Source organism: Magnolia sinica, chromosome 17, assembly GCF_029962835.1.
Source record: "Magnolia sinica isolate HGM2019 chromosome 17, MsV1, whole genome shotgun sequence".
Classification (NCBI taxonomy): domain Eukaryota; kingdom Viridiplantae; phylum Streptophyta; class Magnoliopsida; order Magnoliales; family Magnoliaceae; genus Magnolia; species Magnolia sinica.
In genome coordinates this window covers 67,109,919-67,122,315 of record NC_080589.1, presented here as the reverse complement: position 1 = coordinate 67,122,315, position 12,397 = coordinate 67,109,919, and the positions used below count along the sequence as shown (strand labels likewise).

The 12,397-nt window shown below is 41.7% G+C and overlaps 1 protein-coding gene across 1 annotated transcript; it reads left to right on the top strand.

Annotated features, from left to right (window-relative positions):
- The first annotated feature begins 8,292 nt into the window (after positions 1 to 8,292).
- LOC131230596 (uncharacterized) lies at positions 8,293 to 8,805 on the top strand. The gene has a single exon (XM_058226497.1). The coding sequence runs from the start codon at positions 8,293 to 8,295 to the stop codon at positions 8,803 to 8,805; it is 513 nt and encodes a 170-aa protein (XP_058082480.1).
- The last annotated feature ends 3,592 nt before the right edge of the window (positions 8,806 to 12,397 follow it).

Here is a 12,397-nt window from a genome sequence, read left to right as displayed (position 1 = left end):
CACCATCTTCGTATGTAGCACCCAACAAGAAAATGACAGTGGGGCCCACCTAGATGTATGGCAATATCCATTCTGTTCATCAGTTGAGCTATCTTCTTCTATAACATGAGCCCAAAAATCAAGTAGATCCAAACCTTTCAGGGGCCAGCGAAGTTTTGAATTAGTCTAATATTTGCATTTCCCTTTATTCTAGTGGGACTCACCTTATGAATTGCCTGGATGACATATAAAAATCATGATGGATCCTAGGAAGATTTCAATAGTGGGCATCTCCATTCCACTGTTTTATGTGGTGTGGTCCATTTCAGCTTTGAATCTTTAGGATCATGATCTAAAATGATCTGCCCCAATTGATGGATGGAGTGGATGTCATGCAGTGGGTTTCCATGTCCTTTAAAAAAAAAAAAAACAGAAGAAGATATGAGTAGATTTTCATGTTTTTTTAGAGTCTATTTTCACTTCTTGACAAATGAACCTTCCAAATCACGTGCTAAAACCAATGGGCCTGGTTGGATTCTTTTCCATAGATTTCCAACTAAAACAAACAACTTTAGTGAAATTCTTTTTCATAGATATCCTTAAATGTGGCATTCTCTTTTCCAAATCTATTTTTGGATTCCACTTAAGCAGGCCGGCCACTTTGAAATGCATATGATCGTGAACTAAAATGACAATCTCTTACTACATAACTATTGCTCATTTTGCATCTTGTTTGAAAGAATCCCTCCAAGATTGATCAATTATATCATCATCCCGAAGGAGGGTAGTGCAGAAATATGGTTGATGTCTATTCGGTTACCATCCCAATTGGTTTAAAGATCCCAACACATTCCATCGGTCCTGAGGCTTTTGGCATATTGGTTAGGGTTCTATGCGGTAGAGCTCATGGGAACTTCCCATGAGGTCGAGCTGTGTGGGCCCCACCGTGATGTATCTCGAACATCAACACTGTGCATTTGATGGGTCCCCTTTAAATTATGGGATAACCCAAAAATCAGCCATATACGGAACTCAGGTGGGCCATACCATCTAAAATCATGTGAAGACATGCCTAAAACATATAAAATAACTTGGTGGGGCCCACCTGAAATTTGGATGCGTCTGAAACTTGGTCTGATCCCTCATCCAAGTGGGACACACATAATGGATGGGCTGGATTTGTGAACCACATCTCGATGGGCCCAACAAATGATTATGAATGTTTTAATGGGAGGGTGACCCCTCTCAACTTTTGTATGTGGTGGGGTCCACACAAATCACGGATTGACTTTATCTTTAAGCCCTAGGCCCACCATGGAATGGTGCATCTGACTGATGGGGTAGATGTTCGACACGCATCACTGTGGGCCCACACAACTCGAGCTCGCATAGAACCTTTTCCATATATATATACATACACCCTTGATTGGGACATTTCAACAAGCATTTTGTGGGCAAGCACAAACATACCTTTGGGGGAGAAGAACCAATGAAGGAAAGAAGGTTGAAGAATGAGTGGGAAGAATTTCATCATCACATAAAGAACCAACTTCTTCCACAGTGATACACAACGGGGATGAAATTTCATCAAACACCTGGATGGGAGAAAATTTGTAGCAGAAAAGCAAATGGAGGGTGATTGGACATAAATTGTGTCCGGCAACACATCCCGTCTAGCATCAATGAAAAAGCACTATGTGCATGTTTTTTTTTTTTACACAGGCACACAACCCCACGCCTTAGTGGGATTTCACCACCGATGGATACTTGAACCCTTCACCGGGTGTTGAAACTCCTGAGAGTCTACCACCAGAGCATGAGTAAGGATCCCTATGTGCGTATTTATTAGCTTAGACTCAAAAGTGAAAAAAATAAATTAAAAAAAAGGCACAATAATCTCCGTTGGGGTTCGAGTCCTTGCCTTGGTGGTAGACTCTCTAGAGTTTCAACATTAAGTCTTGGGTTCAACTATCCATAGGTGGTGAAATACCTGCCGTGTTAGTGCAGGGGCATGTGCATGTGCTTGGGTGTGTGGGGTGCATGAAAAAAAAATAGAAAATCCATATTACACGTGGCATGGACACCTTGATGTATGTGTTGTGCTATCTACACATTTTGCCAACTTATTTTAGGGTATGAGCCAAAAAATGAAGTGGCATGGACACCTTGATGTATGTGTTGTGCTATCTACACATTTTGCCAACTTATTTTAGGGTATGAGCCAAAAAATGAAGTAGATATAAATTTTAGGTGCTTACAATTAAAAGGTTCTTAGGGTCCACCGTATTGTTTATTTATCACCGATTAAATAAGACAGGCCTGGATGAGAGAAAAATAAAAATATTAGCTCAGATCTAAAACTTTTGTGGCCGTATGAAGTTTTTAATTGTGGCTATTCAATCGCCACTTCTTCACATAATGTAGCTTACCTGAGACTTGGATTTGGTTTGACTTAATTTTTGGGCGGCTTACCTGAGATCTGGATTTGGATCGACGGTGAGTTCCACAGCCATGGATTGCGATCCACATAAGCTGGATCGCCAAAACTATAGTTAGATTCCAAACTCAAAGTGGGTCACACCCTTTTTGGGCTTGCCATGATGTTTATATGCAATCAAGACCGTTGATAATCTGAGTCTCATATGAAGGGAAAATCCAATATATTGGCATGATCCAAAACTTCAGTGTTTTAGTGGTGAGCGTCCCAAACCCACTACTTCCTATGGTGTGGTCCACTTCGAGTTTCAATCTGATAATTTTTGAGATGCCATCTTAATATAAGCAACCCATGGAACTAGGAAGAGATGCCACACAGAAATTGGAGTAGGGCCCATAGCTTTTTTCGCATGGCCTCTATCTCAGTCGTAGGAATTTGTGAGAGCTGACTAGGTGTCACCTTAGCCTCAACCAAGATGGTGCAGCCCTTATTGTGGGGCTCACTTTGATGCATGTACTCTATATACAGGCTGTCCATCCATTCTGCCAGATCATTTTAGGGCATGAGCCCAATGACAAAGGAGGTTCAATTCTCACGTGGTCCATGAAATAGTGATGATTTTAGGGCATGAGCCCAACAATGAAAGAGATCCAATGCTTAAGTGGTCCATCCCATACCATGTTGGAATATTTGGTTGAATCAAATAGACTATTAAAAATCGAGAGCTAAAAAGAAAATAAAATTTGAGAAAGAAGACTTATTAAATTGAGTCGAGGTATGACGTGAGTCACTCGGCTTGAAATCGAATTTGCTCCCCTTGATTCCAGTTTAACTTGAAAATGCTAAGTTGATTTAGCGACGAACTCAGCAACCAAAACTTGTTTTCACAACAGAAGAAAATATTTTTGGTATGTTTGAAACTGGAATGGAAAAGGCACAAGTGCGAGTACACTCTTGCAAATAAAGTCCCGTGAGTACCTATACACACACACGCTCGAGTACACCCGCACCGATGCCTAGCCCAGCTTGTCGCACACGCTGACTCGGCTCGGCACGCGTGCTCGTGTGGTTAATGACATAAATCAGAGTTATTGGCATAGCCCTCCCACATGACCAAATTCACATGCTCACTGAATGACGCTCAAGCCCTAAGGCAAAAAGCCTTTTTTTTTTTTTTTAAAGCTTATTAGTACACCCCACTATCAGTTGACACTTTAGTGTTAGCCACCCCCACTAGGGATTGATACCAAGACCTCAAGTGTTGAAACGAAGTATCTTTCACTCAGTCTACCACTTGAGCTATCGATCAGGGTGGGGCAAAAAGTCTATCTTATATATAAGATGTTTTTCTTTGCTAAATTCGATGTGGGACAAAACCTACAACTCAAAAGTACCAAAAATTTCAAATGCAGAGGAAAACCGAAATATTTGAAATTTCATTTTTAATATAAATTTTGAAACAAAATACAACATACTAAATAATGGTGATTGACTATAAATGGGCCACAAAAGGTTCTGGCTTTAGCTGACTTATCTTTTTTTGTGTTTTCCTATATGAACTTATGAACAGATTGGATGGCAAATAAATATTACAGTGTGCCTAAGGAAGGTAATTCAATAGTGGGCATCATTAACCCAGCTGCTTCCTGTTGTGTGGTCTACTTGATCCTTGAATTTGCCTCAGTTTTTGGGCTCATAATCTAAATTGACATTGCAAAATGAATGGACGGTGTGGATAAAAGCCATACATCACGGTGGCTTAAGAAGCCCAGCCAGTACCAAGCTCGGAACAGGCGAGGGGTAAGTATCCAATCCGCCTCAAGGTGTAATAAGACGGACGCAGATTGGATACTGACATGTTGAGTAGCGAGACCGAAGTGACGTCACCAAGTTCTGTGGGACCCACGATGATGTATGTGTTGTATCCACACCATCCATCCATTTGGAGATATCATTTTAGGGAATGAGACAAAGAATGAGTTAAATCTAAATCTTGAGTGGACCCCACCACAGAAAACAGTGGGAAGAGTGACACCCAGCGTTGAAACCTTCCTAAGTTGCACTATGATGTTTATCTGTGATCCAACGTGTTCATAAGTTAAGATAGACATTAAAGAAGGGAAAACACAAATTTCAGCTTGATCCAAAACTTTTGTGGCCCTTATAAATTTTTAACGGTGGCATCACTCTCTCCACTGTTTTCTGTGGTGGGGTCCACTCGAGCTTTGGATCTGACTCAATCTTTGGCCCGTACAATAAATTGATCTCTCCAAATGGATGGACAGTGTGGATACAACACATACATCATGGTGGGTCCTACGGAACTTGGTGAAGTCACTTCAGTGGCGAAGGTTGGGCCTCTCAAGGGCCCACCTTGATGTAGAGGTTTATCCACACCGTCCATCCAATTTTCCAATATCATTTTAGCATATAGGGCTAAAATTGAGTCAGATTCAAGGCTCCAATGGACCACACCATTGGAAGCTTGGATGCTAATGACACACCATTGAAACCTTCCAAGCACCTATCATGATTTTTATTTTCCATCATGTTCATAAGGTCAGGTAAACCTAGATGAATGCAAAACAAAAATATCAGCATGATCCATCATTGTGTGGTCCACTTGAGCCCTGGATTGTCTCATTTCTTGGATTGTACTTTAAAATTATTAGAAAAACAGATGGACGGTATGGATGAACCCATACATCATGATAGGCCCTCAGAGGTCCTAGCCTGTTCGAGCTCCGACCGGTTTGGGTGGTCGATGGATTCTACTTGTGGAGCCCACTGTAATGCATGTTCTTTAAATCCACACTGTGCATCCATTTTGAAAAGCTCATTTTAGGGCATGATCCCAAAAATAAAGTAGATCCAAATCTTAATTGGACCACATTAAAGGAAACAGTGATGATTGAATCCCCACCATTAAAAGCTCCACAGGTCCACTGGAATGTTTTTTTTTTGCCATCCAACCTGTTGATAAGGTCACAAATTAAGACCTGGATGAAGAGACCATACAAATATCAGCTTGATCCAAAATTTTGTATCCCACGAGAAGTGTTTAATGGTCTATTATCAATGTTTCTTATATTATGTAGGGGTGTACATCGGGCCGAACCGAGTAGAACTAGGCTCAACCTAGCCCGGTCCGGTCACCGGGCCAACATGTCCAGCCCGAACTTGGCCCGGTCAGCAATCGGGCGAGTTCGGGCGAGTTTCGGACCCACGATTTGGACGGCCTTGATTTTTTGACTCTGCTCCATCTATTCCATAGGAAGAGCTTTGGCAAGTAACTTGAACGGCCTTAATTTTTGGGAAAGGTTTTTAGCCTAAGCAATGCCAAGTTGAGTCGAGTTTCGGACCGAGTCGGGTCGAATTGGGACTTGTTTGAACTCAGCCCGAATTCAGTTTCAAGCTAAAGAAAATGACCCATCCTGGACCGAACTCAGTTCTGGGTCGAGTCGAGTCGAGCTTTTTCGGGCCGACTCGAGTAAGTTAATCGGGCTAGCCTGGTTTGTGTACAACCCTAATATTATGGGCCCTTTTGGACTTGCTTCGTCTCAAAACAGATGAAGGGCATGGATATAAGGTATATACATAATGGTGGGCTCCAATGGTATCCCTCTCAGAAGACGCCCTCCTGTCTTTTTGATGTATGTATGTCTTTTATCCACACCGTTCATCCATTTCTACGTATCATTGTAGATTATGAACCCAAAAATGAGTTAGATCAAGTGGACCGTAGCATAGCAAGGAGAGGTGTTAATGACATCCAACATGTTTATAAAATAACATAGGCCTACATGAAGTGAAAATAAACAAATATCAGCTTGATCCAAAACTTATATGGCCCGAAGAAGTTTTCAACAATAAGAGTTCAATCCCCTATTTTGTAGTTCATTTGAGCCTTAGATATACCTAATTTTCAGGCTTATAACATAAAATGACATGAAACTATGGATGTACGGTGTGGATAAAGCCCATACATATCCCCAGCCTCTCTGGATATCGAAACAGGCTAGGATAGTATCGAAATGGCATCCCAACATACCTCATCCCAACATGCGTCTCCTATGTTATGTCTGGGCTTTATGCTTCTAATCGGATTAGCATTATTGGGTAATGATGTTACCCTTACCGTGTGGGGCCCACCTTAATGAATGTGTTGTATATCCATGCCATCCATCCATTTTCTGGCTGATTTTAGGACGTGCTCTCAAAACTTACGCATATCCAAATGTCAGGTGCACCATGTCACTGGAAATGGTGGTGAATGACCATTAAAAACTTTGCATGGGTGAATCGATCCTAATCGAGTTGACTTCATCCAATCCGAAATCAAACCGAGTCGAGTTCAAGTCACCCAATAATTCGACTCAAAATTCAACTTGGTACGGACTCGACTCGATCCAAAAGTCGACTTATATATATATATATATATATATATATATATATATATATGGAAAAGGTACTATGCGCGCGACCTCATGATAAGCTCCCATGAGGTTGAGTTGTGTGGGCCCCACCGTGATGCGTGTCGACCATCAACACTATGCATTTGATGGGTCCCCTCTAAATTATGGGATATCCCAAAAATCAATCGTATACGGAACTCAGGTAGGCCATACCCTCTAAAATCATGTGAAAACACCGTTAAAACATATAAAAACACTTCGTGGGGCCCACCTGAGTTTTGAATGCTACTACTGAAACTTGGTTTGAACCCTCATCCAAGTGGGACACACATAATGGATGGGCTGGATTTGCAAACCACATCTCGGTGGGCCCAAAAAATGATTATGAATGTTTTAATGGTGCACGGCCCCTCCTCACTTCTGTATGTGGTGTGGGAGATTGACTTGATTTTTGAGACCTAGGCCCACAATGGAATGGTGCATCTGACTGATGGGGTAGATATTCGAAATGCATCATGGTGGGGCCCACACAGCTCGACCCCATGGGACGGACTCGTGAGGTCGAGCGCATAGTACCTTTTCCCATATATATATAAAACTCGCTTTTGAGTTAATTGAGAGCTTGCAATGGAGAGATTGAAATTCAGGCAAGTGAAATTAGGTTTTGATTTGTGATTTTAGCCCGTGGATACCCGACCTAATTCGGTGCCAACTTGACCAGACTCAGTAACCGTGCTTGGGTCGGACTCTGTCCGGATTAGTCCAAGCCATACTAAGATTCGGATCAGGTTAGGCATGCTGGACTCGATGCCAGGTTGGGTCGAATTCGAGTCAAGCCTATATCTAAACCGGATCAAGTGTGTTCAGCCATAACTCGATCCGACGAGACTCGTTGCTCATCTCCACATCCAAGTCTTATTGACCTTATCAGCGGATTGGATGGAAAATAAACACTACCGTCGCCTAGAAAGCTTGTAATGGTAGGCGTTCAATTACCACATTTTCCTTTGGTATAATCCACCTGAGATTTGGATGTGCTTGAATTTTCGTACCATGTCCTATAATGGTCCGGAAAGACGGATGGACGGAGTGGATAATCAAAGTGGGCCCCACGGTAAGTGTGACACCCACTAAGGTGTTACCCGGGTAATTCCTGCCTCTCTCTCTCTCCTTCCTACATCCCAATTCTCATTTTTTTTTCCATTTCCAACCACTCTCTTTAATCCAACCTTCCATTCTTCTCACTTCTCTTCGCTTTCCTTCTATAGCTAACCGTTAAAAACAAAAAGGAAGATAACAAAAAACAAGCCCACTCAAATCTCACCCTTTCCTTCCTTCCCTCTCTAACCCAAAACCCCAATTCAAATCTCTTCTACCCACATCCAAAAAACCCAATTCAAATCTCTCCTTCCCACATCCAAACACCTCTTTTTTGTTTTAAAAAAAAAAGAGTTTGGCGGCATGGCCCCCACCTGCAGCGACATCCTTCCTCCAAAGGAAGAACAACACCACGAGCCGAATCCAATCGATCAAGACTGCAACCGCCTTCGCCTCATCACGTTCCGCCAGCTCAAAGCCCTCGCTCTTGTCACAGTCTTCTCCGCCACTGGCATGGTTGCCATCGAAGACTACGCCTTCGTAATCTTCTCCATCTTCTACGTATACTTCCTCTCAAAAGTCGCATTCCCCATCCTCACCCCACAACTCGAACCTCCCGTCTTCAACAAGAGCCGTCTCCTAGGCCTCTACATCGCTATCTCAGCCCTGATCAGCCTCTTCTTCCCGATCGTCTACATCTTCCAAGGTATCTACAAACGAGATAAGGAAGGAATCAAAGCGGCCGTCCCGTTCGGCTTCCTCCTCGCTGCCCAAATCTTCATGGAAGGCCTGACGTTCTCCCGTCGCTTCTCGTCCAGGCATTCGTGCCTGTCTTCTACAACACGAAGCGGCTCTTTACTATCATCGAATGGTTGAAGATAGAGATTAGGAAGGCAGAAGAACACGGATCGGAGATGAGATTTCACGTGGGGTGGGGACTGGCAGTGGCAAATCTGCTCCTGGTCTTTCAATCTGTTCGTGCTCTTGTTGCCTTTCTATCTCCCAAGAGTTTTTTAAAAAGTATTATTCTAAGGTAAAAGATTGAAATCTTGTGTATTTTTGTTGTTTTGTATTATGATTTGGGTACTGAAATGTATTCATTATTATATCATAACAACTGTACTTTTTTCTAGTTTTACTTAAATATACACTACAAGATTTATGAAATATAGCGACAGATTTTAGTGCGGAAGATGAATCTGCTAAATGGATTAAATGGATTGGACGCCATACAATCACTTCTACAAGTCTTTCTAACACGCAAATGGTTCCTTTTCATCTCCAACCAGTGGTGCACAAGACATTCTCCAATGTACATGAGTCCAACCGAGTCGAGCTTGGCACAGCCCGGCTTGGCTCGGCCAATAGCTAACCCTAATTCGAACTTGGCTCCGCTTGCTCCTCGAGCTTGACTAACCAGCTCGGCTTAGTTCGGTCAATAGCTTGGGCCGGTTGTAGCTGAGTTTGAGCCTGTGCGACATTTTCTAAAAAATAGAGTGCATCTTCAATTTCTTACATAATGCAAAATATTAACAGTACATTACAGGTATTTCATCAAACACTTGGTGAGCAGCATCAAAATCAAGAACGATAGCAATCTTATAATGTAAATTTTTTTTTTTTTTTTTTGTAGTGATTTGTTTTGCATCCATTCTTTCCCCGCCACCAGTCAATCCCGCAAAGAATGTACGCACCCGAAACAAAACTTCGTTGAGTCATTTCATCAAATACGAGCAGCATCAACATCAAAATTACCAAGTCACTGAGCCGATTCGATTTGAGTTGAGGTTCGAACTGAGCCGAGTCGAGCCCAGGCAAGCTCGAACTCAGCTCAAAATTTTTCCGACCTCAAAAAATTAGCTCAACTCAGTATGAATCCAATTTTGAGCCAAGTCGAGTCAAGTCGAACAAGCTGACTAAGCTAACTCGACTTGTGTACAGCTCTTATCCGTGATTGCTGCTCTTCTAATAATTTTTTTTTTTTTTTTTTTTAAAAAAAAAAACCTCTACTGGTCAGAGTGTTGGCCGGGCCTGCAAAGTAGAACTTAAGCCCAGGCTCGGCCCAATAGTCAAAACCAGCCCATGATGGTGTTATGCAAGAACCAAGCCCTAGCTCAGCGACTCACTTGTCTACAAGATCTAGGCTGTTCATTAAGCGCACTCCATCATATATGATAAAAATGCCTTTGTAGTTTTTAATAGGTCATGGGTTCGCTGAACCTGACTGGTTCTTGAAATATTTGATATTTGAATTCAATTTTTTCATTATTTTTAATATTTGCAATAGCGAGGAAAGAAGACCCGGCTGTTGTTGGAAGCGGTGATGGATTTGTGCAAATCCAAAACCGTATGAGCATCGTCTGAGCTAGCTTTGCTAGCTGTGAGATTGGATTTCCTTTCTAAAATTAGATTCCTAGCTGTGTGATCTTTCTAGCTGTTGAGATTTTTTTTCTAAGTTTACTCTGCTAGCTAAGAGAAGATATACAGTAGATTTTTTCTAGATTTTTTTCTTTCTCTAGCTGCCCCTGGGATGTATCTGGACAGGGATAGATTAGTCTTTTCACGTAACAAGAAAAGCCTATAACAGCACCGTGTATTCATCTCCGTTTAAACACGATTCTAACACAGCAGCATATCATTGTTTCTTTTTAAAAGTTTATTTTCTGTTTTGAGGTAGCCGCAGCTCGTCAGCAAAGGATTGGGTTTACAACCCAACAAACTGGTATCACAGCCGACGATCCTTGGGCCTCATCAGCAAGAGGCAGATCCTGCACTCCCGGTTTTCAAAAAAAAAAAAAAAAATCAGTTTTGAAAAAAATCCAACAGTTTGTTTTCAGCAAAAAATCATATTTTAAGCAAAAAAATAAAAATAAAAATAAATCAGATTTCAGAAGATTTTTTTTAAAAAAAATTTGTTCTTTTAGTTCATCCCTCTCTCCTTAAAAAAAAAAAAAAAAAGATGGCCAGCACTATCCACCGCAGGTTCCTAAATTGTCAAAGGACAACTATGAAAAATGGTGCATTCAAATGAAGGCGTTGTTTGGGTCGCAAGAACTATGGGAGATCGTCACCGATGGGTATGAAAAACCCACTATGGAAGAAGAAGTCGCCTTCACCAATGAAGAAAAGACCGCTCTAAAAAAATCAAAGGAAGAGAGACAACAAGGCTTTGTTCCTCCTCTATCAAGGGTTAGATGAATCAACCTTCGAAAAGATTGCCGAAGCAACATCAAGCAAGCAAGCATGGGATACCCTTGGCACCATCTTCAAGGGTGTAGATCGAGGGGGGCGGGGTCGCCTTCAAACATTAAGAGCCAAGTTCGAAGCGACTCACATGAAGGAATGTGAGAATATTACTGATTATTTTTCGCGTTTGCTTGTAACTGTCAATAATTTAAAAAGAAATAATGAGAAGATTGAAGATATCTGAATTATTGAAAAGATACTTCGATCCCTCACAACCAAGTTTGAGCATGTGGTTGTGGCGATCGAAGAATCAAAAGATATTGAGAAACTCTCCATTGAGGAGTTGATAGGATCGTTGCAAGTTCATGAGCAACGAATGCAGAAGAATGCCAGTTCCATGCCGATGGAACAAGCTTTGGAGTCAAGATTGACTCTGAATGATAACAATGATGGACGTGGAAGTTCACAACGTGGTGGACATTTTGCTAACAATCGTGCAAGAGGCAGAGGCCGCGGATACCAACAAAGCCATGGCCAAAACCAGTAGAAAAATACCACTTTCCGTGGAATAGAAAATGGTAGAGGTAGATTTATGCGTGGACGAGGAAGTACAAAGAACATCCAATGTTATGATTGCAACAAGCTTGGCCACTATGCATCTGATTGCCGGAGTAAGCCGGTGACTCAAGACGAGCTATCCAACTATGCCGAAGCATCAAGCCATGAACAAGAAAGCTCCACACTTCTCCTTGCACAAGAGAAAGGTAGTAATCAACAGGATGTATGGTATCTCGACACGGGTGCAAGTAATCACATGTGCGGCGACAAGAAACTCTTTGTGAAACTCACTGGAGTTCATGGTGATGTAACGTTTGGAGACTCATCAAAAACACCAGTGAAAGGTAAAGGTAAAATCAAAATCTTTCAGAAGAATGGTGTTCCAAACTATAACTCCAATGTGTACTATGTGCCTAACATGAAAAGTAATATACTAAGTCTCAGACAACTCCTCGAAAAAGGGAATATCATACACATGAAGAACTCTTCTCTTCCCATAAGAGATATGCATGGACGTTTGATTGTAAAAGTCCAGATGACAAAGAATCGTATGTTTCCTCTCTATATAAACACAATGCTTGAGAAGTGTTTTTATGGAAAAGTAAACAATGATTCTTGGATGTGGCATCTTCGCTTTGGCCATCTAAATTTCAGTGGCCTAAAAGTTCTGTCCTCATTAAGCATGGTACATGGCTTGCCTGCTATTGAAGCTCCAGAACATGTG